The 27,388-nt window shown below is 36.3% G+C and overlaps 1 protein-coding gene across 10 annotated transcripts in view; it reads left to right on the top strand.

The window, feature by feature from the left end:
* The window catches only part of PHF14 (PHD finger protein 14), a 201,271-nt gene extending 189,643 nt beyond the window's left edge, over nucleotides 1-11,628 (top strand). For all 10 annotated transcript variants that reach the window (XR_014246413.1, XR_014246414.1, XM_082398251.1 and 7 more), the window contains one exon: nucleotides 11,421-11,628. Coding sequence is in view for 8 of the 10 variants with exons in the window: in XM_082398251.1 (XP_082254377.1) it covers nucleotides 11,421-11,495 (75 nt within the window). In the remaining 2 variants the exon portion in view is untranslated. The remainder of the gene's footprint in view (nucleotides 1-11,420) is intronic.
* Nucleotides 11,629-27,388: the final 15,760 nt, after the last annotated feature.

Genomic DNA, 27,388 nt, shown 5'->3' with positions numbered 1-27,388 from the left:
TTTGTTCTAGTTCTGTGAAAAATGCCAGTGGTAGTTTGATAGGGATTGCATTGAATCTGTAGATTGCTTTGGGTAGTAGAGTCATTTTCACAATGTTGATTCTTCCAATCCAGGAACATGGTATATCTCTCCATCTATTTGTATCATCTTTAATTTCTTTCATCAGTGTCTTATAATTTTCTGCATACAGGTCTTAAAGTATTTATTGATGATTATGTATTTGTCATTTTAAACCTTGTTTTCCAGTTGATTTTGTATTTTTTCTTTGTCCTTGTCTTCCTTTTGACTTTCCTTTTGTGGTTTGATGGTTTTCTTTTGTATTATGCTAGAGTTCCTTTCTTTTTGGTTTTTGTGAAGCTGTTGTATGTTTTTGATTTGTTATCCTGGTTTTCAAGTATGCTAACCCATAACTATACCTACTTGCTTTAGACGGGTAGTCATATAAACTCAAACACATTCTAAAAGGTCTACCTTTTCTTACTTCCCTTCCCGACATTTTGTGATTTCGATGTCCTATTTTACATCTTCATGTTTATCCTTTTGCTGTTCATGGTAGTTATAATCGCCTTCACTGAATTTTTTTCATTGTTTTTTATTCTGTGTACTGGCTTATTTAAGGGATCTTCAGTCCTCATATATATTTGCCTTTCCTGTTGTGATTTTCCCTTTTCTGTAGATTCTTACTTCTTTTCTATTTAGAGAAGACCTTTCAATATTTCTTTTAGGATTGGTTTACCATTGCTATATTCTTTTAGTTTTTGCTTGTCTGAGAAATTCTTTCTCTCTCCTTCTGTTCTAAATGATAATCTTGCCTGGTGTCCTAGCTTGCATGTTTTTCCCTTTCAGGACTTTGAATATATCTCGTCACTCCCTCCGGGCCTGCAAAGTTCTGTAGAGAAATCAGCTGATAGCCTTATGGGAGTTCCACTGTAACTCACTGTTTTTCTCTTGCTGCCTTTATAATCCTCTCTTTAACTTTTGCCACTTTAATTACGATATATCTTACAGTAGGGCTGTTTGGGTTCATCTTGTTTGGGATCTTCCGTGCTTCCTGTACCTGGATATCTGTTTCCTTCTTTAGGTTTGGGAAGTTGTCAGCCATAATTTTTTCAAATATATTTTTGATCCCCTTTTCTCTTTCTTCTCCTTCTGGAATTCCTGTTATGTGTAGATTGGCATGCTTTGTATTATCCCATAGATCTCATATATTGCTTTTATTTTTTAAATTTGTCTGTCTGCTGTTCTGATTGGGTGATTTCTGTTATTCTGTCTTCCAGATCACTTATTCATTCTTCTACATTCTTTAGTTTGCTATTTATTGCCTTTAGCTCAGTTTTCACCTCAGAAATTGAGTTGTCTAATTTTGATTGGCTCCTCTTTATGGTTTCTAGTTCCTTGTTACAGTGATCTACATTTCTATTGATAGTCTTTCTTAATTCCTTCAGCATTTTTATTACCTCCTTTTTGAAATCGGGGTCTGGTAGACTGGTGAGGTCTGTATCATTGTTTGTTCATTTAGGGGGATTCTATTGTTTTTTAAGTTGGCAGTAGTTCCTCTACTTTTTCATTTTACTTATATTTCTCTGACTCTATGAATTTAGGAGAAACAGTTATCTACTGTAGTTTTAAAGGGCTGTTTTTATGTGTGAGTGACCCTGTGTAGACCATGTGAGTCCAGTATCATTGGTGCCAGGGTTGTTTTTGGTATGGATGCTTGCCAAGTCTTTCCTCGGGGTGTGCTGGCCCTTGTCTCCTTGACAGACGGTGTGTTTGGAGTTTTGGTGACCAGAGCCTGTGCTGGATGTTGGGCAGGGCCTCCTCTTTGCCCTGTGGTTCTCACAGCCCTGTTGGGGTTAGGGTCTGCTCCCCAGTTGTTGGAGTAGAGGCCCCAGATCCAATTCTGAGCTGTGGTGTGAGATAGGTGGGACTGGAGTGCTCCCTCTGGGAAAGGAGCCACTGCGTGTTCTTCCCCAGGAGCTGTCTGCCAGGATGTGTGACTCTGTGATGCTGCCTGTCACCTGGTGTGTGTGCCCACAGAAATCACTGTTGCTGCCGCTGCACTCAGGGGCCACCTCCACTACAGGAGCGCTAGTAATCAGTTCAGATTTCAGCCCTGCCTCCACATGAGCGCCCGCGAAATTCGCAAAACCCATGGTGGCAGAAGCTATGCCCTGCTGTGAGCACACTGATAATGAGGCTGCTATGGTAGATCCACACCTCTCCCTTACTGAGTTGACAGTGGGGCTCCTATGACAGATCTGCCTTCCATCCTGCGCACGCCCCCTGTTGTGGCCCAGGCCACACTCCAGGACCTTCGGGCTGTCTCCCCACAGCCAAACTGGTTCCTCTCCCTAGGTCTGTCTGCTGAAGCCCAAGTTTCAGCACCTAGCCACTGCACACACCAGGAGGCGTGTATCTCCAGCTGTGCTGGTCTCTCTACCCTGGGGGGCTGCAGGCCAGCTCCCACACTCTCCTCTCCAGCCTCTGAAGCTCCCTGTGTGTTTCAGCACATTTCCCAGCTGGTGAAGGAGGTTCCCAGGGGTGCAGGTCCTGTCCCGATTCCTCCTCTTCTCCCTTTTCCCTTCGTCTTACCTGGTTACGTAGGGATCTTTCCAGCAGCTTCAGTTGTATGAGATCTTCTGCAAGCTTGCAGTAGGTATTCTGTGAGAATTATTCCACATGCAGGTGTATTTTTGATGTATTTGTTAGAGGAGGTGAGCTCCACATCCCTCTACTCCGCCATCTTGATCTCCTCCACCCAAATTCTTTTAATATATATAAAATGCCTTTTAAATCTGTGTTGCATTAAACTCCTCATTGTATTGTGAAGGATAAACAAAATGCTATCACATCCTATTGAAGAGGGCACTTCTTCCACAATGGCCAGTTCCAGTATCAATGGCTATTGCTTATATTAATAAATAAATAAAATATGCTAAATATAAGTATTTTCCAGCTTGTATAATGAACTCAGTTATTGCTGAATAATTTCTAGTCATAAAACAGTGCATGTATGACTGGAAATTTTAATGAGCCAATCACTGATTTTTATACAACCTAGAAATTTCTTAGCTATGGAACTATAATTTGACTGGTGAGCTTGCATATCTTAAACATTTTTAGACTTTATTTTTGCCTCATTTTTGCTTGATGGAATTTTTTTAACTCCTGGGAATTTAAACCTGTATGTGTATGTTTAGAACAAAAAATAAAACAACATAAATTTAGAAATGTCTCTTCTCCTTGAGTACCTGTGGGAAGAGTAGAGGTTCATATGTATTGTCTTCAAATATTAGTACATTTAGGATTTTTGAAATGTTACATTTAGTGAATAATAGATGATTTATGCAAAAATACTTTCTAAAGAGCCTCTTTAAATGTTATTTCTTAATATACCATAATCTTTTAATTCATATACATTGGACTTGTGCTATTCTCATTTGAAAATATACTTATATTGTCCCCTTATTGGAATTTGAGGGGTTTTGTTTGTTTTATTTTTCTCTATAGTCAGTACTGACTACCCACCAACTTCAAAAGCAGGTAGCATTTTTTCTTCCAGTTTAATTGAGATATAATTGACATACAGCACTCTATATGTTTAAGGTATACAGCAAAATGATTTGATTTATACATCGTGAAGTGATTATCACAAGTTTAAGTGAATATCTATCATCTCATATATGCACAAAATTAAAGAAATAGAAAAAAAATTTTTTGTGATGAGAACTCTTATGATTTATTCTCTTAACAGCTTTCATATATAACATACAGTGTTAATTATAGTTATCATGTTGTACATTACATCCCTAGTGCTTATTTATCTTATAAGTGGAAGTTTGTACCTTTTGACTACCTTCATCCAGTTTCCTCCCCATTCACTTCTCCTCACCCCACCCCCTAACCCAAATCTGATCTCTTTTTCTATGAGTTTATTTGTTTTTGAAATTTAATTGACCTCCAATACTGTTAGTTCCTGTTACATAACATTCAGTATTTCTATATATTTCAAGGTGATCACCATGATAAGCCTGGTTACGTATGTTAGCATACAAAGATATTACATAGTTATTGACTATATTCCCCACACTCTACATTTCATCAAAAGCAGGTAATATCTTTTAAACCAAAGTGTTACAGATGAAGGAAAGTTAGGGGCCTCTAATGTTCATTTCCAGCATACACTTCTATGCTTATTTCCTAGATATTAGACAGTCTGCCAGAGAAGGAAAATATTTTTATCTTTAAGATCATAAGTTCCGCAGGGGTTATCAAACATAAGCCTTATACAGGAACTCATCTGTCAGAGAAGAGTGTGACGGTATTCTTAGCCCCAGCAGGTTAGCACCATATCTTAAGCATATCTTAAATACCTAAAAATTCATATTATGAAAGTTATGCTTTTCTTCATGTTTATGAGAAGATATAAGCTTATAGAATTAGGTTTATGCTCATTAAGTGTCTAACCTAACTCACACTTACCATCCATCATTCATTTTCTTTTTTCTAATCCTATTTTGCCAGACTCTTACCTCCCACTCACTGTTCTTCCTTTCCTTTCCTATAAATATGCCCTCCCTAGATGACTGTACCAGTCCTTAGGGCCTTCCTTCCCAGGTCATAGAGATTCTCTCTTGATCTGAAATCATACATGGGAAATCCAAAGCCTTATTTTTAACTGTCCCATTTCCATGCCACCAAAAGCCACCACAAAGAAGTAAAAAGTAACAGGAGGAACTAAAGACTTAGAAAAGCAAACCTACTCTACTAGATCTGCTCCAGAATCACAAACTGAGAGACAAGTGATTGCTCAACAAATGAAATAGAATTATTCATATATACTCATACGTGAAACTAGAAATTTATTACTATCCTTTTATCTATCTACTTGCTATTAAAATAAAAGGCCATGATTTTGTAATATTAGGTAATGGGATATTTCTTTGATTAACTATCTTTTGAGTCACTAAGTAGAGAAAAAAGGTAGAAATTTACAAAATAGCTCCATTTTGTTTAACGACTTATGTGTTTGAGCTAGGTTTACTAAGAACATCCCAGGTTACTTTAATTTTACAATGTAGCCCTGGACTTTTTTAATGTATCTATTTTATTTATTTATTTTTGGCTGTGTTGGGTCTTCATTGCTGCACACGGGCTTTCTCTAGTTGCAGCAAGCGGGGACTACTCTTCGTTGAGGTACACAGGCTTCTCATTGCAGTGACTTCTCTTGTTGCGGAGCACAGGCTCTAGGAGCGTGGGCTTCAGTAGTTGTGGCACGTGGGCTCAGTAGTTGTGGCTCATGGGCTCTAGAGCGCAGGCTCAGTAGTTGTGGCGCACGAGCTTAGTTGCTCTTGTGGGATCAACCCTTGAACCCTTGTCCCCTGCATTGGCAGGCAGATTCTTAACCACTGTGCCACCAGGGAAGTCCTAGACTTTCTAATTAAATATGCAACTTCTGTCATAAGAAAAGAACCTCTTATGCTTTTTACTGTGAATTTAATTAAGCATTTCTTGTAAGTTCATTTCAGTATCTCTCATGGCCCACTGAAGTTGAGATTCAGTTGTAAAATAGTAGATTAATTGCCTTTTGTATTAAATGAAATAAGAATCTCAAATATGCAACATCAGGAAATTTAATTGTGGTCTTCAATTGCTTATTCAATGCACTGGAAAACTGAATACAGAAGTACAGAAAAAAGGGCCAAAGGTTGTTAAATGTAGCACATCACACACATTTTGCACTTTACTTAATGATCCAAGTGTTTATTACTATGAAGTAAATGCACCATTTAAAGAATTAGAGTGGAATTGTAAAATGTTAAAAACTCTAATTAATTTTAGTCTGAAGCATGCAGCATGCTCATTTTTGCCTAAAACATTTTCATTATCGTATTTTTCCAGTTATTAAGAAAAATTTTTTCCTTATTGTGCAGCACTAGCATATTTTCTGTATTAAAAGCACAGTCTTAAATGCCATTGAGAGTTATATCTGGTATATGTTTTTTTTTTAAGTTTATTTATTTTACTTATTTATTTTTGGCTGCGTTGGGTCCTTGTTGCTGCGCATGGGCTTTCTCTAGTTGCGGCGAGCGGGGGCTACTCTTCGTTGCGGTACGCGTGCTTCTCATTGCGGTGGCTTCTCTTGTGGAGCACGGGCTCTAGGCACACAGGCTTCAGTAGTTGCAGCACGCGGGCTCAGTAGTTGTGGCTCGCGGGCTCTAGAGCACAGGCTCAGGAGTTGTGGCGCACGGGCTTAGTTGCTTCGCGGCATGTGGGATCTTCCTGGACCAGGGCCCGAACCCATGTCCCCTGTGTTGGCAGGCGAATTCCTAACCACTGTGCCCCCAGGGAAGTCCCTCTGGTATATGTTTTAAATGAATAGAAGAGAGTAGTTTTTGACCTCAGATCAGAACAATATATTATATATTGCTTTTCTATACTTAGTCTACAACTAACAGAACAGGTTAAGTGTGTCTGCATATTTTTCACCAAAAGCTGTGTATATCCTACAGTTTTAAAAGAACCATTATTAAAGCATACAGATAATTTCAACTATTAATTTGAATCCAATTACCGTAACTTTTCTCTGATTAAAGGAATATTTAAAATCTAAAGAAAATATCATAATAGAAATATTTTAAGTTAGTACTTAGTTGTACCTTCTCACTTTACTGTTTGTACCACCATGTGTCTTTGTCTGCTGTGAATAGCAAATTCTGTAAAGTAAAAACAACTGACATCTCTTTGAAAACAGACTCCCATTATGCTTACTTATTTCTGGAAATAAAGCTTATGTTTTCTAATTGTGAAAGTAATCTGTGCTCAGAGTAGAAATGTAAGATAAATGCATGGAAGCACAGACAAGAAAATAAAAATTAATAGCATCACCATTATAAACATTTGAGGTACTTAAGGAATTTTAAATAGAAAAATGGAAAGCAAACAGTTTAATTTAGCTGTGTATTTTTAATGTAGAGGCGACAGTTACCTTGAATTTTCTTCCACATAAAATCTTTGTGCATACATCACACTTACTTTGAATTTAGAAAACTGTCATTAAGTAGTCATTTCTATTCTGTTTTTTTAAATTTTTTTATTTTGAAATAATTTTAAACTTACAAAAAGTTGCAAAAATAGCACAGATAATTCCCATTTGCCCTTCATCCAGCTTCCTGTAGTGTTATCATCTTCTACTGTTCAATTATTTTATAGAGTGTTTATCTGATGCTTTCTCCTTACTAGATTTAGGTTCATGCATTATTGGGAAGGCTACCACAGACCAGAATTAATGTGCCCTTTTTAGTGCATCTTACCAAAGAGTTAATGTTAATATGTATTACTGGTAATGTTAACCTTCATCATTTGGTTAAGGTAGTGTTTGACAGATTTCTCCACTCTAAAGGTACTCATAAAGTCATCTTTAAAGATATAATGAAATAATGGGGAAAGTTTGTCCCTTTGTATAATCCAACCTTTAAAAGAAATAATTTAAAACTTGACAGTCTGTAGGGTAAATAGAGAGTCATCTGTATTCATAGACTAATTTGAGTCCAAATATTACCTGAACAGTAGAAATTCCAGCTGCTAAAATAATTGCTCTTTGTTTGGAGTTGGTTACTTCAAGAGAAGGGAAAAGCAGGGTGGATAGGTTTTATTAATTGACATCAATTCTTTGAACTGTTATGAATCAAATTTGTAAATAAGGAAAAATAGAGGGCCTCCTCTTCCAGATTGATGCTGCAAGCTGAGTAGTATTTAAAGACTCTTGTGGGTTTTATTTGGTGGTAAAAGGAATCTAGTTTAGATTAAAGTGGCAGTATTTTTACTTCTCTGTTATAATAACTCTTTTAGTCTCATGTTGCCACCTGGAGCATTAGCCCATAATTACATGGTCCATGTGTGCTTAGAAATTTTCATTCTCCTCACTACAACAATGCTGTCAGTGTACAAAGAGCAGGAAGGCCAAGGAACCACATTTAACTATTTGGCATTATGAGCGTTATTGTTATGTGCGTATTCCTGAAATTCCACATGTAACTAGCAGATCTGCAAGGTTGCTATAATCAACATGTTTTCTGGAGTATAAATTAACAAGCTTAAACATTAAGAGGTAAACCTGTCTGCTTTCCAGCAGCCCCAAAGGGTACATTTTCTTGTTGGCTGCTTCAGAACACTTCATGAAACAAATGTCAAACTTGTCAGGGCTGTCACTAAGAAAATGATCCGTGTAGCAAGGTCTTCTTTCACTGGGAAAAAAACAGATGTCTTATCTTAGCAAAGAGTGACAAAAACCTACCATCTATCAGAAGAAAATTTTGCCTGCCTTTAATATCCAGTAGTGAAGAAATAGTTTGGTAAAAAAACTTCCTTTCTTTGCAGTTTCATTCATTATGCATTCACTTGTGAATGATATTTGATTTGCTGCCTGAGCTATTTTAATGATTTTATTAATCTTGAACTGTTATAAAGTTCTTATAAAAATTGACGTCTATAGAGAATGGGCTTGAGGACATGGGGATGGAGAAGGGTAAGCTGGGACGAAGTGAGAGAGTGGCATGGACATATATACACTACCAAATGTAAAATAGATAGCTAGTGGGAAGCAGCCGCACAGCACAGGGAGATCAGCTCGGTGCTTTGTGACCACCTAGAGGGGTGGGATAGGGAGGGTGGGAGGGAGAAGCAAGAGGGAGTGGATATGGGGATATATGTATGTGTATAGCTGATTCACTCTGTTATACAGCAGAAACTAACACACCATTGTAAAGCAATTATACTCCAATAAAGATGTTAAAAAAAAAATTGATGTGTAAACTTAGAAACACAAATTAGCACTTCCAAAAAAACAAAGCAACTTCTAAAATCCTTTCTGGAGCTGTATTATATCTAATTCCAGTGTTTTATTTACAATGATTAAAGTCTTTTGCTGTTATTTTTATTATTTTGATGATATTATACCATAGCAATTACGATGTGTTGGACTCTAGCAGTGGATTAAATGCCTTCTCTGCCCCTCCATAATCCTTTTCTGTATCCAAATCACAGCTATTCTTATACAAAGGGAGAAAGAGATTGTATCTTGTTAACTTACACAAATAGTTTAAAGGCATAGAAAGGCAAGATATTTTAAGACATTTTCTCTGCATAAAGAAACTTTTGTACCTGTCCTGAACAGGAGGCAGTATTAGAATAGACATGCATTTATTAACTATACTTTATTACTAAGAATAATTCAACAACAAAAAGACTGACATTATATGAAGAATGTTAGTTAATTATGAAAGTAAATATTATAGATACTTCGTAGTCCTCAGGATCATCAGGGTAACCAAGCTTGTTAAACCAGTAAGTCATATTGCTGTGGGAACTTAGCAGACTGTCCACATGATAAAGCCTCTACTTTTTTTCAAAAATTAAAGAATATGAATTTGATAAGGGTGATTTTGGCTTATGATATTTCAAATATTTTTGCTTATTTCTGTTTTCAATAATGTTTTAGTAAATTCAGAAGTGTAACTACTGGATAAGGAAGGATATTATGCTTTTCCAAATTACAGACCTCTCTTTTACTCATTTTTTATTCCACTGTTTCACATAGTTCAGGAAACATTTATTGGACCCCCCTATATACTAAATGTGCCCTGTTAGGTGGTAGGAATATAAGATAAAGAAGATAAAGCCCTGCCTTGAACAACATATAAACAAATTCAGTGCTACCTAACAAAAATTTTTTGCCACGTTTACCTGCTGTTTTAATACTTTCTGTCAGTGTTTCACTGACAGAAGAGGACAGTGGAAAGTGTGGAATAGGATTTGGTTTTTGTTGGGTTGTAATTAAAATGTAATCTCTAGAGACTCTTAAAGTGGAAACGACCTGTTCATTAATAGATTTTCAAGAGTCAATTGAACATAATATCTCTATTCAGTAGAGACAAATTGGAAAAAATAAAAAATAAACAGCACACAGTGGCTATTATGCTTAGATAAATAAATTAAAATTACATTGCCAAAATTGATAGTCAGAAACCCCATTCCTAGCAGCCAACATATCTAATGATTCAGGTTGATTGATAATATTGATAATTTCTCTGCTTTCCTGGTGTTGACAAAGGCTAAATCACAGGTGCTGTTGAAATTTAGAGACAATGTATGTAAAGGAAGCTTTCTCCACCTTAATGTTTATGGGCAAGGGTGTGGTTTTTTGTGGAAAACAAATATATATATATATTTGTTATATATATTATAACATTTAACATATATATATGTTATATATATATAAACATAATATATATAAAAATATATATATGTTATATATATAACATTAACATATATATAATATATATTTGTTATATATATATATATATATATATATATATATATATATATATATACCTTGATTTGCATTTACTTAATAAAGTCAGTTTACTAAGCAAAGCTCAATAATTATTTAATTGAATTTGGTTTTATAAAAAGATATGGAGATGCAGGGTGATGTGTAGTGATATTGATGTTATTACTGCTGTCCAGAGATACTTAAGAAATTAAGCTACTAATACTTTAATTAACTCAGTAAGAGTTAGTGTCTTTTACTTCCATTAATAAAAATGAAAGGCCTATCAGAAATATTAGGAAAGCAAGACTGCTTTGTACTTAGGTGTTGTTGAAGGAACATATATGATGAGATGGGTTATAAAATGTAAGATGAAATATTTTTCCAGATTCTCATTATTTATACTTTGGAGGTCACCATTTAATATTGAACACAAGATACACTTCATTCCTATGGAAGCAGACATTATGATGTCACTTTATTTATTCACCATGTTCCACAGGAACCTGCTATGAATTATGAGGCCACCATTTAGAATCAAAACTGTAGAAGAATGTAAGCATTCTGTCGCCTCACGTGCCCATTTTAGAGTTTCCTATTTTAGAACTGACTGATCTTCAGATAACATGGTGGCCACAAGCAATTGGAAAATTGGCAGACCTGTCAAGAAAGTATGCTGGATGAGACCGAAATGCCATGCTGGGTACATAAAATGTCTCAGAAGTTAAATTTACTGTTTTTTTATCAAATAGTGAAGTAAAAATATCTGATTGACCCCCTAACAAAGGACACTTTTTAGTAGCAGGTGTTTTCAAAAGTAATTCTTAGGTCATTGATAAAATAAGTTGTTTTTAAAAACATACAGAAATTTTTACTCAATGTGCAGTATAAAACAGCAAAACAGCACCCACTGTGAATGTTAATGTTTAAATGTTGCATAATTGTGCCATTTTGTTTATAGCCTTTCCCCTACGATTACTGGAGTCATGATAGTTAATTCTTCAGAGAAATGAAGTTAAAGTGTATTAAGTATAGGTGATAAAATGCCCTGAAGTTTATATTTTAATGTTTTCTAAAATTTATTTCACAGGAAGATGAAAATGAAGCTGAAAGAAAAAATACATCTCAGGAGCTCAACATGGAACAGAAAAATCCAAAGAAATAAAGGATTTTCTGCAGTGTTTTGAAAAGTTTGCAACTTATGTAGTAGCAGATGAAATTTCTAATTGTAAAATGTTAAATTGTAAAATCTAATTTGCAAAATATTCTCAATAAAGTCGTTGAAAATGAAATAGGAACGTGCGTTTGGAATTTGTATTTTTTTAAGAGCGATTTAAACTTTTATATAAAAGTTAGACCGTTAAAATATTTTTTTAAAATTCTTTACTGAAATTTGAGAATAAGAGACAGAATTTTATCTGTAACCCGTGTTAACACATGTGGATGACTTAAAAAAAAAAACTCTGAAAGTCTTTTCCCCTTACAAGCCTCTGTTGTCTTCTTCAAGGACCTTAACAGAATCCCAATTACTATAAAAAAAGTCCAATATAGTTCAAAAATGAACAGGAAATGCTTGCATGTGAAAACACTGAAAACCAACTACTGCCACAAGATTAAATACCATTTTCTGATTTCTGCCAATGTTTTTGGCAGATGTCTTTGAGTATCTAAAGCAGAGTTTCTTAAAATGAGAAGCAGTTTCTTAAATTGAGAAGCAGAACTTTGGAAGGCTTATAAGAGAACGCCAGCATACACTTCTTCCCTGTGAGAATGAAATCTGTATACTTGGCCTGGAGCCATAGTTTTATCACAAGCATCTGACGAGCTCAGTAAAGGTGTGACAGTGGGACAGGCTGGCAGCTATGATACATAGGCTGAAATGGGGACAACTGCAAGTAGGCAAGATAGAAAATTCATTGATGTATAGCCTCAAATAATGTAACTATGGATATCAGGAAAACAGCTATATCCCACAGATTGGACTCCCTGGATGAATTTTGAAGCAGAGTTTGAGCCAAAGAAAAGCCTGAGTAGGCATGTCAGAGTCTGAGGAGGGCCTGTGCAATAAGCAAATACAAAGATTAATTTGACTTTTTCCCATTTTTTTTCTATTTTTTGGAATAGATATTACTCTATTTCAAAATACCCATATTCACTTAGATTGGAGTTACATTAGCGGTGTCACATTTGAAAAGAAACAATAATACATGATTTATATCATCATTAAAATCTATTACATATACTATGTTGTAGGTACTGTGCTAAACAGTATGCTTTATACCACTAATCATCCCTATTAACATATAAGATAGTTATTATTACTTTTCTTCACGTTACCAATGATCAAGCTGAGACTTAGGGGAAATAAATTAACCAAGGTTATGTAGCGTGTAATTGGCAGAGCAAAACTTCAAACCCAAGCAGTCTCACCCCAGAATATCACACTTAATTACTGTGAACTACCTATTAATGTCATACCTCTTTTCAATTCACTATCTTCCCCAAAAACATACAGTCTTTCTTGTTAGCACCTTATTTACCACCTGCTACCTCCCTTTTAATTATTTTTCTTCCCTAAATTCTTAGCCATGCTTAATTTGAAAACTTTGGCTTAAGTGAAATAATTTACTATTCCAGCTCCCCTAAAACATGAAAATCCTGGTTTATCTTTTCTATTGAGAAAAGTTTCTATTGAGAAACTTCTTTTCTGTTGAGTTACGATGGAACAAGTGTAAAAGCATCTTACTGCTTCTCTACAATTTTTCAGTAACTTTTTGGCCATATTTTTCAGTAGACTGTTGATTCAGTTACTAGTGTGCTGTCATCTCATCTCTTAATACTTTCATTTCTAAAATAAGTTGCTGAGTATGAGAAGAACAGGGACTCTCAGCCACCCAACAGGCATTTTAAATATTTATATTTGTGATACCTTTAATCATTTAAAACTCTAGTTTTCCTTTTTAAAAATATTTTTAAATATTTATGTATCCCTCGGCTTATGGACAACGAGTAATAAAGTAAATCACTGTAAATTTCCTTTAGGGAAAATCTGCCGTATGAATTTATCAAATTTTTAGGGTTTATACGCTTATGTCTAAATATATACACATAAATCTTGTTATAATGCTAAAAGATTGCCCACATTATATGACTAAGCTGGTCACTTTATTTGAATCAAATTTTGCATATTATGTAGTTTTTTATATAGAGTATAACATAATTGTATTAGTTCAGGTTGCCGTAACAGAATACCTCAGGCTGGTTGGCTTCAAAAGCAGAAATGTATTTTTTCACAGTTCTGGAGGCTGGAAGTCCCAGATCAGGATTCAGCAGGTTTTGGGTTCTGGTGAGGACTCTCTTCCTGGCTTGCAGATGGTGGCCTTGCTTCAACCTCACATGGTCTTTCCTAGGTGAGTACACACAGAAAGAGGGCAGATGAGCTCTCTGGTCTCTTTTTATAAGGACACTAATCCTATCGGATCAGGACTCCCAACTTCATGACCTCATTTAACCCTAAGTACTTCCCTACTCCAAATACAGCCATACTGGGGGCCAGAGCTTCAACATGTGAGAATTGGCAGAGGTGGGGATGGGGGGAGGGGCACATTCAGTCCATAACTTATTTAAATAAGTCCAAATGCCTCTGTTATAACAATTCCAGTCATGTTAAGGAACACTAGAGTGAAGTCCCAATGAAATGTTTATGGCACTGTGGATTATATATATTTAGGATCCTTAGAAACATTAACAATTAGAATATGATCTAACAATTGATTTCTAAAGAAGACAAACCACTACACAGTTATATATACCTGTTTTATCACTATATCCCCATTACTTAGCTTGTTTCCTGACCCATACTGGGTAAGTTAGCTAAGTAACTAACTTAGCTTAGTTACAGCTAAGTCAGCCTGTAACTAACAATATAGAATACCTGAAAGACAAAACTTCTTTATACTTCACGATTCCTGTATAATTTCCACCCACTCAACTGAATTGTATTTTCTTCATGTTAGTTATTGAGCTATACTTCTTCACATTTTCAAAGAATTTAAAAGTAAAACAACTTTTAATCGGTACTTGTCTCTATCATACTTACATATATCATTAAAAAAAAAAAAAAAAACTGTATACAGAATTCTACTCTCTCCTCAGGGCTGTGGAACACACAGCAGAAGTAGAAAGAGGTGTTAATGCTGTCCTTGAAAGGAAGTTGCTGGGCACTAAAATGCCCAAGTTCTTAAATTCATCCAACAAAATTGCATTGGAACCTACTATATGCCATGCACTGTCTATCACCGGGGATTCATAACAGACAAACTCCCTCTGCTGTCACTGTCTTAAAATTCTTAATACTTTTTGAATATGGGATCCCACAGTTTTACTTCGCACTGGGCCTGCAAATTCCATAGCAGGTACTAACATATGTTGCTTTTACTCTTTAAATCAGTTTTATTGGAGTATAATTTACATTACAGCAACATGCACCTATTTTGAATTTGCAGTTCAATAAAGTTTGATAAATGTACATATCTACATAGGTACATTTATAGCATCTCAAGATATAAAGCATTTCCATCACTCCAGAAAGTTCTCTTTTGCAGTTTTGCAATCATTCATACACCCCTACTATAGCAATGGATTTGCTTTTTTTTCTTGATTAGTTTGCCTGTTTTAAAATTTCATGCAAATGGAATCATTTCATACGTATTCTTTTGTGCCGGGCTTTCTTCACTCAACATAATATTTTGAGATTCATCCGGGTTATTTCATGAATCAGTAGTTTATTCCTTTTTATTACTGAGTACTTTTTCGTTGTATGAATATACAATTTGTGAATCACCATTGTGTGAATATACCACCTGTTGCTGGACATTTGAACAGACATTATACAAAAGAAGATTTACAAATGGCCAATAAGTGTATGAAAACATGCTCAACATCATTTAGTTATCAGGAAAAAATGCAAGTTAAAACCACAGTGAGTGACTACTGTATACCCATGGAAATGTCTGTGTTGTCCAATACAGCAGCCACTAGCCACATGTGGCTATTAAGCACTTGAAATACAACTAGTCTGAATTGAGATGTGCTGTAAGAATAAAATACATAACCAATTTTGGTGACTTAGTATGAAAAAAGAATGTAAAATATCTTAACTTTTGATTACATGCTTAAATGGTAATATTTGGATAGATTTGGTTAAATAAAATATATTACTAAAAGAAACTTCAACTATTTTCACTTTTTTAATGCGGTTCTTAGGAAACTTGGATGTGTAAATTCCATTGTATTTCTACTGGACAGTCATAGGTGATCATTTAAACTCTGATAATGAAATGTTGGTGAGGTTATAACACAACTGGAATTCATACAAAGAACTCAGCTAAGCCATATCAGGCTCATGGCCCATAGAAACTCAGAAATAATAATTGTGTTGTTATAAGCTGTAAATTTTGTGGTAATTTTTATGCACCAATAGAACTCCAATGGAGGTATTACATAAAAGGTTAGGGATAGGTTGCTACTTCTGGCAAGTTAGGCATTCAGCAATGGTAACCAAATCAAGAGTAAACACTAATATTATTTTCTATACACAGCCTTCATCCCTCCAGAATGTCCATTTTATTCATGAGCCTATTAAGAAAGCAGTGATGGAAAGAAGCAGACTAACAGCTAAGGGAATTGTCATCTTGTCCACGTGATTGCTGGTCCAAGTGTAAAATGCTACACCACTTTGGAAGAGAGTTTGGAAGTTTCACATGAAGTTAAACATGCCCATGGGATTCCCTGGTGGCGCAGTGGTTGAGAATCTGCCTGCCGATGCAGGGGACACGGGTTCGAGCCCTGGTCTGGGAGGATCCCACATGCCGCGGAGCGACTAGGCCCGTGAGCCACAATTGCTGAGCCTGCGCGTCTGGAGCCTGTGCTCCGCAACAAGAGAGGCCGCGATGGTGGGAGGCCCGCGCACCGCGATGAAGGGTGGCCCCCGCTCGCCACAACTAGGGAAGGCCCTCGCACAGAAGCGAAGACCCAGCACAGCTAAAAATAAATAAATAAAAAAAAAAAATAAAAAAAAAAACATGCCCTTAACATATGACCCAGTTACTCTGCTATAGATTTTTACACACGAGCAATGAAAAGATATGCCCACAAAAAGATTTATATATGAATATTTTAAACAACTTTATTCATAATATTCTTAATAGCCAAAAACTGGAGGCAATTTTTTTTTCTTTTAAGTAGAAGTTGTGCTTCATAATGGTTATTCTTTTTTTTTTTTAACATCTTTATTGGAGTATAATTGCTTTACAATGGTGTGTTAGTTTCTGCTTTATAACAGAGTGAATCAGTTATATATACACATATGTTCCCGTATCTCTTCCCTCTTGCATCTCCCTCCCTCCCACCCTCCCTATCCCACCCCTCTAGGTGGTCACAAAGCACGGAGCTGATCTCCCTGTGTTATGCGGCTGCTTCCCACTAGCTATCTATTTTACGTTTGGTAGTGTATATATATCCATGCCACTCTCTCACTTTGTCACAGCTTACCCTTCCCCCTCCCCGTATCCTCAAGTCCATTCTCTCGGAGGTCTGTGTCTTTATTCCCATCTTGCCCCTAGGTTCTTCATGACTTTTTTTTTTTTTTCTTAGATTCCATATATATGTGTTAGCATACGGTATTTGTTTTTCTCTTTCTGACTTACTTCACTCTGTATGACAGACTCTAGGTCCATCCATCTCACTACAAATAACTCAATTTCATTTCTTTTTATGGCTGAGTAATATTCCATTGTATATATGTGCCACATCTTCTTTATCCATTCATCTGTCGATGGACACTTAGGTTGCTTCCATGTCCTGGCTATTGTAAATAGAGCTGCAATGAACATTTTGGTACATGACTCTTTTTGAATTATGGTTTTCTCAGGGTCTATGCCAAGTACTGGGATTGCTGGGTCATATGGTAGTTCTATTTTTAGTTTTCTAAGGAACCTCCATAGTGGCTGTATCAATTTACATTCCCACCAACAGTGCAAGAGGGTTCCCTTTTCTCCACACCTTCTCCAGCATTTATTGTTTCTAGATTTTTTGATGATGGCCATTCTGAGCGGTGTGAGATGATATCTCATTGTAGTTTTGATCTGCATTTCTCTAATGATTAATGCTGTTGAGCATTCTTTCATGTGTTTTTTGGCAATCTATATATCTTCTTTGGAGAAATGTCTATTTAGGTCTTCTGCCCATTTTTGGATTGGGTTGTTTGCTTTTTTTGATATTGAGCTGCATGAGCTGCTTGTAACTTTTGGAGATTAATCCTTTGTCAGCTGCTTCATTTGCAAATATTTTCCCCATTCTGAGGGTTGTCTTTTGGTCTTGTTTATGGTTTCCTTTGCTGTGCAAAAGATTTTAAGTTTCATTAGGTCCCATTTGTTTATTTTTGTTTTTATTTCCATTTCTCTAGGAGGTGGGTCAAAAAGGATCTTGCTGTGATTTATGACATAGAGTGTTCTGCCTATGTTTTCCTCTAAGAGTTTGATAGTGTCTGGCCTTACATTTAGGTCTTTAAGCCATTTTGAGTTTATTTTTGTGTATGGTGTTAGGGTATTCTGCAATAGTGTTTGTAACAACACTTTAAAAGTAATAACTATCTACAAAAGATGCTAATAAAGTTTAAAAAGAAATTAAACAACATACAAAAAATTGTAAAAATTCAACATTCAAAAAATAGTGTGATGCTTTCTTGAAAACATTTAATGTAGTTAAAGATTTTTAATGATTTCATGTTCTGTTTTAATGATTTTTTGAATGACTTTGCACTTGAAAATACATTGAAACACAATTTAAAACGTTTAAACCTTAACTTTATCTTCTGGGTAATTCTATCCATTTCCATTGGGATTAGAAAGCTTGACTGAGAGGGAAAGCAAGATGTATGCCCAGTTGTTCCAACTTTAAATGACTATAAACTGCTTTGAGTTTCAACTGTCTATGAACTTCTTTGAGTTTTATTTCCACACACATCAAATAAGACATGCTCTTTCCAAGGTATAATATTTCCCATTTGTAACTTTCTGATCATCCAGATGAAATGAAGTGAGTCTAGGTAGCTTTGCTTCTCTAATATTTTTTGGAAAGCAATAATTACATTCTTATTGTGTGTAGGGATATATTCTTTCGTATGTATATATTCTTTCTGTAAAACAATCACTAAGACTCTCCTCTAAGATTAAACATTTGGAGGCATTTGAAATATCCATACTCTTGTAATTTGTCTTGTTTTTCCCAGATGCAACAAATTGTTGCTCTTTAAGTTGGATGTGTACAAAACAAAAAACGGAAAATGTTTCCTGTAAGTGCATCTCTCCCATGGCTATGTAAGATTTATTCCAAAATCCACTGAGAAAGAAGAAATAAGTTCAGTTAATTGCTTTGACATTTTCCAATGCCTTGGATCCCTGAGGCCTGCACACATTTCTATTGGTTGGGTGCTAGCACCACATGGAACTGGAGCAACTTACTACTCCTAAGAGTAGGCTAAATAATGTTTACTCTGAATAGTGAAGGTTGATTAGAAACCCTCTCCTTTTCACATTATCTCAAGAAAACAGTTTTTATACAGACATGAATGAGCAAATTTCATCCCCGTCCCACACTAACCTGAACAATCATAGCAAGTAATAAATGTCTCCCCATGGTGAATTCAATGTGGAGTCTGGGGTTTTGTTATCTAGAGAGGAAGTTAAGTGCTAACAGCAACCGCATGAAAACACATGCAACTATGGCATAATTCTGATTTGTTTAAAAAAAACGATTCATTTCCTTGTTACAAAGCCAACTAAGTACAACCATTTAAAACTGTTGAACCATGAAAGCCATTTTCCTTAAGGGTTTTAAATTTAGGAAGAGACGCATGAAATTTATGGCTTTAATGAGATATTCTTTGCCTGCAGTCAAGATGAGAGCTAGATCATTGGTTTCTCAGCATGACACCTATATGTTCTGTGCACTTGATATCATTAGGCTCATCATAACACAGCCAACATCACATTAACGTTTGAAAGGTTCACTTTTGTCTCTTAGTTTATGTCTTTCATTTACACCTATGTCATGCTAAATATCTCACTCTAGAATAAAAGATATACTCTACCTTTATCGATACTGTCAATGGAGTAAAAAAATTGCTATTTTCATATCCATGTTTCAAGCCACAGTCAATAGATATGATTTCCAGGAAACAATAGATAATTGAATCAGATGTGTGTATAAGTCTGAATATGATACCCTTACTTTTGATACATAAGGAGCAGAAAATGTGGATTGCCCTGATGCATGCAGTTCCAACCATTATTATTTTTAACATTGAGTCTAATTCTAAATGTGATAAAAGATTATTGTCGCTTTTAAAGGTAGATGAACTCTTTCAGGATATTCAGATTTCAGGGCAATGAGAAAGGCAACTTATTAAACAGTATCAGAAAGAGGTAATAACCATTGTAGAAATATGTCATTTTATGTTCTATGATGAAATAACACATATGAAAGAGCTCTGAAGAATCAAACCTACTATTTGCAAAATATCATTATTTTTTGACATTATACAATAAAATTCTATGATTAAGGAAACTAATCATTTAAGCTGTACTCTTAAATTTGTGCAAATGTTTGAAAGTATTTTATCTGTAAGTTTATGATCCCTGTATCATTTATTATCATCAACAATTTCATATATTTGCAAGAGAGTGGAGAGCAGAGTACAATGAATCCCCATGTACTCATAACTGAGATTCAACAATTATTAAGATTTTGCTATGTCTGCTTTATCTATGTACTTTTTCCTCTCTCTCACCAAATTGTCTTAAAACAGATCCCAGACTGCAATACTTTTTAGCTTATATTTCTCTCCTTTAAACAATTCATTGCTGATTGAGGTATATTTCATTTATACATGCTTTTCTATGACAGATGCACATTTTGTTTTGTTTTTTAATAATGTGAGACAATCAATAGGTTAATATGGTAATGGAAGATTGGACAACAGCATATTCTGCCTCATGCACGTCAGTCCACAGTTTTAGTGAAATTCAAAAAAATTTTGTTTTGTGTTTTTGTATTTTTTATAACGGTGATGGTCTAAGAAGCAGAAATTACACAGCATCACAGTTCACATTTGCGTTTCTGCACCTTAGGCAGAAAAATAGATCTAGTCAGAGCTGCAAATCATAAAGGAGAACACGTTTCAACCTCCAGAGCACTGCTGGACCAAGACATCTTTCTGATTATACTAATAAGGGACAAAACTGGTGCATTAGAAATGAAGACCCAACACAGCCATAAAGAAAGAAAGAAAGAAAGAAAGAAAGAACGTGAATTTCTTTAAAAAAAAAAAAAAACTGGTGCATTCAGCAATGACTTCCAAAATGTATTTTGTCAGTAAAAATCAAATTAACAATTGAACATTGGTTCAGGGTTCTCTCTTTTTTTAAGACTTTTTGGCAAGTATTGATTTGAGATTTGAAATTTTACACTTGATTGTATCTAAGTCTCTAAGTCAGGAATAGTCTTATGAAAAAGGTTTTAGTAGGCTGTTTGTCTTCATTGCCCTTAGACACACCCAATCTGTGAGTTCCTTCTTCCTTCACCCCAGCCTAGGTCTATCTTCCCTGAGGAACAACTTGTGCTCAAGACCTTTCCTTCACACCTACATTTTTCCTAGACTCCTCTGAAATCAAGCTCTCCTTCTGCCTCCCCTCCAATCCATGATCTATTTTCCATGGGGTTCCACATACTCCATTTAGTTATATCACAAGAGAACAGCTGACGAATATGGTGAGTGAATTCTTCGTGAGTCTATTAGTCAGGCTAGGCTAGGCTATGCTGTGGAACCAAACAATCCCTGAAACCTCAATGCCTTAAATCAACAAAAGTTTACTTCCCACTCACGTCACTATGTGATATGGGTTAGGTGGCTCTTCTTGGCAGTTCTTCTCTAATGTTCACATTGCAAAGTCTCCATTTCAGTGTTCACCGTGAGTGAGGGGGGAAGAGAGACAGAGACAGAGACAGATTCTGGTTCTGGTTGGGGAGACAAACAGGGACACAGAAAATTGTCATGATTTAAGTGCTCCAATAGAGGTTGATAAAGGGTGATATATAGATCACAGCTAAATAAGCCCAGAGGTGGAAAAAGCACGCCATAAAAATAATACTTGAGTCTGACTTTGAAGACCTGGGATTTTATCAGAAATAGTAGTGGGAAGAGTGTTTCAGAGAGGTGAACGAGCAGTATGCAAAGGTGCAGAGTTTTCAAACGTTAAAGACAACTCAGAGTGTCTGGATCCAGGAGAATGTAGGGCAGGAGGTGTGAGGAGCTGAGTCTGGGAAGATAGGATGACGTTTTCTTGTGAAAGCCTTTGGGTCTTTGCTAAGGCACTTGGATTTAGCTCTATAGAATTGGACATACATTAATATCAAATGGTAATGAGGAACTAGTGGTAATGGCTGTACAGTATTGTGAATGTAACTAATGCCACTGAGTTACACACTTTAAAATGGCAAGTTTTATGTTATATACATATTTTTTTGCCTCAACTTAAAAAATTAACAATAGAATATACCAAAAACCATTGAATTGTACAGTTTAAATGGATGAATTTTGTGGTAGGTGCATTATATCTCAGTAATACTTTTTTTTTTTAAAGAGTTAAGCCTAAAAAATAATAAAATCGTATGAGGAGCTTTTAAGAAAATTGACATTTGAGCCCTATCCAATAATCAATTAAATCAGAATCTCTCAGGGTGGGCCGAGCATTCAGCAGCTTGAAAAGCGCTCCAGGTGATTCCAATGTGCGGCACAGAATCACTGCTGTAGGCAATAAGAAACCAGTGAAGAATTTTAATCAGGGGAATAACATGATCAGATTTGCATTTGAGGAACACAGATCCCTAGCTCAGAGCTTTCAGTAGCCACATACATGCGTATAGAGACTTTATTCATAAATGCCCAAACCTGGAAACAACTCAGATGTCCCTCAACTGGCAAATGGATAAGTAAACTCTGGTATATTCATATAACAGAATACCAGTTAGCAATTTAAAAACAAAACAAAACAAAACACCATCTTGACCATATTAACTGTATTTCTGATGCCTCAAACTCTATTGGCCAAGGCAGAATCTGCCCTTAGTTCCTTTTGGGCTTGTCTGCTGCCAGCCAAGCTTTCCTATTAACCTCAGCAATGTCACTCTCTGATTGTCACTCAAGCCAGAGACCTCTTTCATTTTGCCTTCATTTTTAAGAGTTATGATGTACATATAGTAAAATTCACACTTTTAATGTACAGTCCTGAGTGTTTTGACAAACCGTACACTTGTGTAACCACCACTACAATTAAGTCAGAGAACAGTTCCATCACAGCCCAAAATTCCCTTATGCCCCTTCATAGCCAACTGTCAATGTCTCCTCCCCACACCCAACCTCTGGCAGGTACTCTTCTGCTTTCTGTTCCTTTAGTTTTGCCTTTTTCAGCATATCATATACATGAAATAATATAGTATGTAACTTTTTGAGTGGAGAGTCTTTCACTTCAAATAGTTCATACGGGACTTCCCTGATGGCTCAGTGGTTAGGAATCCGCCTGCCAATGCAGGGGACATGGGTTCGAGCCCTGGTCCAGGAAGATCCCACATGCCGCAGAGCAACTAAGCCCGTGCGCCACAACTACTGAACCTACAATCTAGAGCCCATGCTCTAGAGCCCGCAAGCCACAACTACTGAAGCCCATGCGCCTAGAGCCCGTGCTCCGCAACGAGAAGCCACCTCAATGAGAAGCCCGTGCACCACAAAGAAGAGCAGCCCCTGCTTGTCACAACTAGGGAAAGCCCACGCACAGCAACGAAGACCCAACACAGCCAAAGATAAATAATAAAATAAATAAATAAATAAAATGTTTAAAAAAAAATAGTTCATCTGTGTGGCTTCATGCATCAGTTCATTCCTTTTTATTGCTGAGTAGTGTTCTTTGTATGGATGGACCACAGTTTGCTTATCTACTCCTTAGCTGGAGATATCTGAGTGGTTTCTTGGTTTTGACGATTATGAATAAAGTTGCTATAAACATTTTTATACAGATATTTGTGAGGACATGATTTTCAGTTTTCTTGAGTAAATGCCTAAGAGTGGGATTGCTGGGTCATGTGGTAAGTGTATATTTAACTTTATAAGTGCTACCAGAGTGTTTGTCAAAGTAACTGTAACATTTTACAATCCCACCAGCAGTATGTGATGGCTACAATTGCTCCAGATCACATTCTCATCAGTACTTGGTATTTTTTGCTTTGTTTTGATTTGGCATTAGCCATTCAAGTGGGCATCTCATTGTGGCTTTAACTGGCAATTCCCTAATGACTGATGATGTTGAACATTTTTTCATGTGCCTATTTGCCATCTGTCTATAATCTGCTGAAGTGTCTGTTTAAATCTTTGGCCCATTTTTCTATTGGGTTGTCTACAAAGTCATTTTTTAATGTCCCTGATTGCCTTTCTCTAGCTATGACTAAAGCAGTCAGTTGTTCCTCTATTACAATAATCAGATTTTCTTTTTCTATCATTAAATATCCTTCTAGGTCCTGCTTTCAGCAACTAGTAGTATCCTCTTGTTAGATTCAGCCACCTATCTTTCCTCATTTGAGGCCCTTCTCTCACAAACCTCATGTCTCTGAACTCCCCTCTTCATCTAATGAAGTTGCTGCCTCAGTTCTACATCCTGCTCTGGATAATTCAGACTTCCTCATCGATACCCATAGCTCCCAACCTGCATTTAGCCAAGGCTGTTGTGCATTGTCTTTTTTTTCCCCTCTCTGTTACCCCAAATATCCTTTTTCTCCCTTTTCATGTTGAAGGCTTTCCTCAAATGTCTAGAAATCCTTTCCTGAAGCTCATACTTAAAAAGTGGGCACTATGTACGCAGGGCAGATTGTAGGCTGGTGAGCTCCACCCCAGGAGGTTTTGATGAGAGAATCCTCCAAATGTCAGCACCTCTGATTCTTTTCTGTGAGGCTGGCCATTTCCTCTGGGAAGAATGCTATCACCTCCGTCTTGGAACTGTATGTCTTGGGACAGTGTGTTGGGTCAGGAAGCCAGGGCTCTCGTGGGGCTAGAGAGTCTCATGGTTCCACATGTATACTCACTCAACCTCCTGAGGTCAGTGGGGAGCCTCCCTCTGTCCTTAGGGGAACCTGCTGTCCCTCCATCTGGAGACTCTCTGGTTTACTTTGGGGTCTCTAGTTTTACTTTAGCTGGAGGAACAATCACCTGACTATGCAGGTTGGGGAAGTCACCCAGCCATCTGTTCCTTATTCATGGTTTTTTTTTTTCAGCTTCATTCTTTCACTCCAGCCTCCCATTTACGTCTGGTAGTTCCATTTCTTGAGTTTTTAATGGGGTTTGAGACACATACTGGACTGATTCCCAGCCCCCTTTACAGGCACCTGGGCCTCACCTTTTCTGCCTAGCTAAGACAGTTGTCATTCATCATGCTCTTTCCATTGTTCTAAATTTGACTTTATTTTTCTCCTTGTCCCTGTGATTTCAAATACTTTTATTTCTTTACTGCATTTTTACTGGATCTTGGGGAGGCAGCAGAAAGAAACATGGATTCAGTCAACTATTTTTAAATCAAAAAAGCTCTAATTTTTAAATATAATTTTTTACAGGGTTGTGAAATTTCTTAGATATAGTTTGTAAAGAATAAGAATCCACACGAGACTATTTATGTAAAGGGAGATATTATGTGGGAGTACAGGGATGGCTCACAGAATCCAAGTGCTGGAAAACCTCAGACATTCTGGAACACGGAACTGGAAAGTCTTCAAGAATCAGAGTAGCCAATTGGCAGTATTCCTGAAATTGGTTTTTTTTTCTTACCTGAAATTGGTTCCCTTTTCTCTCTTATATATAAAAACTCTTTCTGATTACTCATCAACATAGGTCCTAAATTAACCTTAACAGCCCCCTGATCTTCTAACACCAGGAATTTCTACTAACTAATTCTAAATTGTCCAATGAGGTGATCTGATTGGCTTAGTTCTCAAGTCACATGCTTTCCTATATCCAATCAGCTGAGGGCAGGAAGTGGTAGGCTACAAACGTAGCAACAGCTAGGACCATTGGAAGGAGTCATTTCTCCCAGACCAGGGTCACTAAGAGTTATCTACCACATGAACATTAAATAAGTAGTAGACATGACAGTGTTCTGGTCATGATAAATATTAAATAACTTCTTTTCCTCAAATAGTTCCAAATTTATGGAATATCTTCTCTATCGCATCCTTTATAATTTCATTAAAACATTTTACTTCCAAATAAGCTTAAAGGGTATTATAATCTAGTAAGAAAAGAAAATGAACGCTAGTAATAGTATCAAAGTGGCTCAGAGAAACTACACATGGTGTTGAAAACATAAAGCAGGAAGAATATGACTGTCTACAGAGGCCCTGAATGAGAAGGTAGGTGATGTGCAAGGTCCCAGGCCAGAATCTACAACTCATTGACAAACACTCAGATCAAGACCTGAAACATCTTAACGTGGCCAGAGCACAGTTAAAGCGAAGTCTCCTGAACCAAACTACTAATGGATTAAAAATATAAATGAGGCTGTCCATAGGAGAAGAAAGTTTAATTGGAAAGTAGGTCTAACTCTCCAGGCTGGGGGAGGGGGGGCAGAAATGAAATATAAAAGAGGAAGCAAAAATCTATATAGAATTTAATTTCATTTTAGAGCTATTGTGGTTTTGGAATAACATTACTTTTCCCGAGTCACATTTTCAAGACACTATATAATGGGTACTCTGATGACAGAAATGACATACTTCGGAATACGAAAGATAGTACAAAACTAGGGAAATAATTGTTGATTTAAAACACTGTTACAGAATTGGAACCAATTAATTTTTTAAAAGGATAAAATCAAGTGGAATGTCATTCCCAAAACTTTGAGAACAAAAAAGTTAGATTGGTCTTTAAGTATTCTAAGCGTACACAGGGAAGATATAGTTCTCTGGCTTGTAAAGGTTTACATTTTCTGCAGTTCATTGAACAGACGAAATGTCAGAGAGAGATCTCAGCTCTTGGTGTCCATAGTTTATATTATGAAACACAAAAGAAGCTGTGAGTTTCCCTTAAAAAAGAAAACAGAAAACCACTACCTACAAAACCCTCTTGCTCTGTACTTAGTCAACACTTGTTTAATGTCTTTTTCCTTTTAGTTTAGTGCATCATGATCCACAAATTACATTTACCCTTTGATGAGCTGGGCTGGAGGTACAGGCTTGGGAGGGACATGGAAATGAATTCTGCCAACAACTTGATTGGAATGAACCCTTTCTCAGTCAAACATTCAGATGAGACCCATTCCTGGATAACCCTTAATTGCAGCCTTGTGGAAAACAAAGTGTAGCCAGACTCTTGAACCACAGAAACTGTCAGATAATAAATGTGTGTTGTTTGAAGCTAAATTTGTGGTAATTTGTTACACAGCAATAGATAGTTAATACAATCAGTGCTTTCAAAGTATGTTTAGTAGGACACTATTCTCATTTTAAAACAAGATTTCACATGCAAATCAGTTTGGGGAATGTTGCATTCTATATCCTATACCCCCTTAGAGGGTCGCAGAGCTTTCTGAGAAGTACAGTGAGGAAACTGTTAAATCAGAGATACCTTATTTTTGGAGCCCAGCCCCATTTTGATATTTTAATTTCTAGTAATATCTTATAAAACTAGTTTTCAAGTTATCACACCACAAAGTAGTCATTGCAAAGAGCAATAGCCTACAAGCTGGAGAACACATCCCCTTGGAGGTACATCAAGACCTGCAATAGGTACTGGCATGTGGTAATTTTAAGGAAATCCATTTCCAGATTCTTGCCTCCTTATATTCTTTTTCTCAAACTCACCTACCAGACAATACTCCTGGGGAGGAGTCTTCAAGTTTCCCTTTTCTACTTCACAAAAGAAGTGACATGAATCCCATCCATTCCCAATAAACCTCTAGATGA

This window comes from Balaenoptera borealis (genome assembly GCF_965194805.1).
Source record: "Balaenoptera borealis genome assembly, chromosome: 7".
NCBI lineage: Eukaryota > Metazoa > Chordata > Mammalia > Artiodactyla > Balaenopteridae > Balaenoptera > Balaenoptera borealis.
The sequence above is the reverse complement of the archived record's forward strand: the minus strand, read 5'-3'. Positions and strand labels throughout refer to the sequence as shown.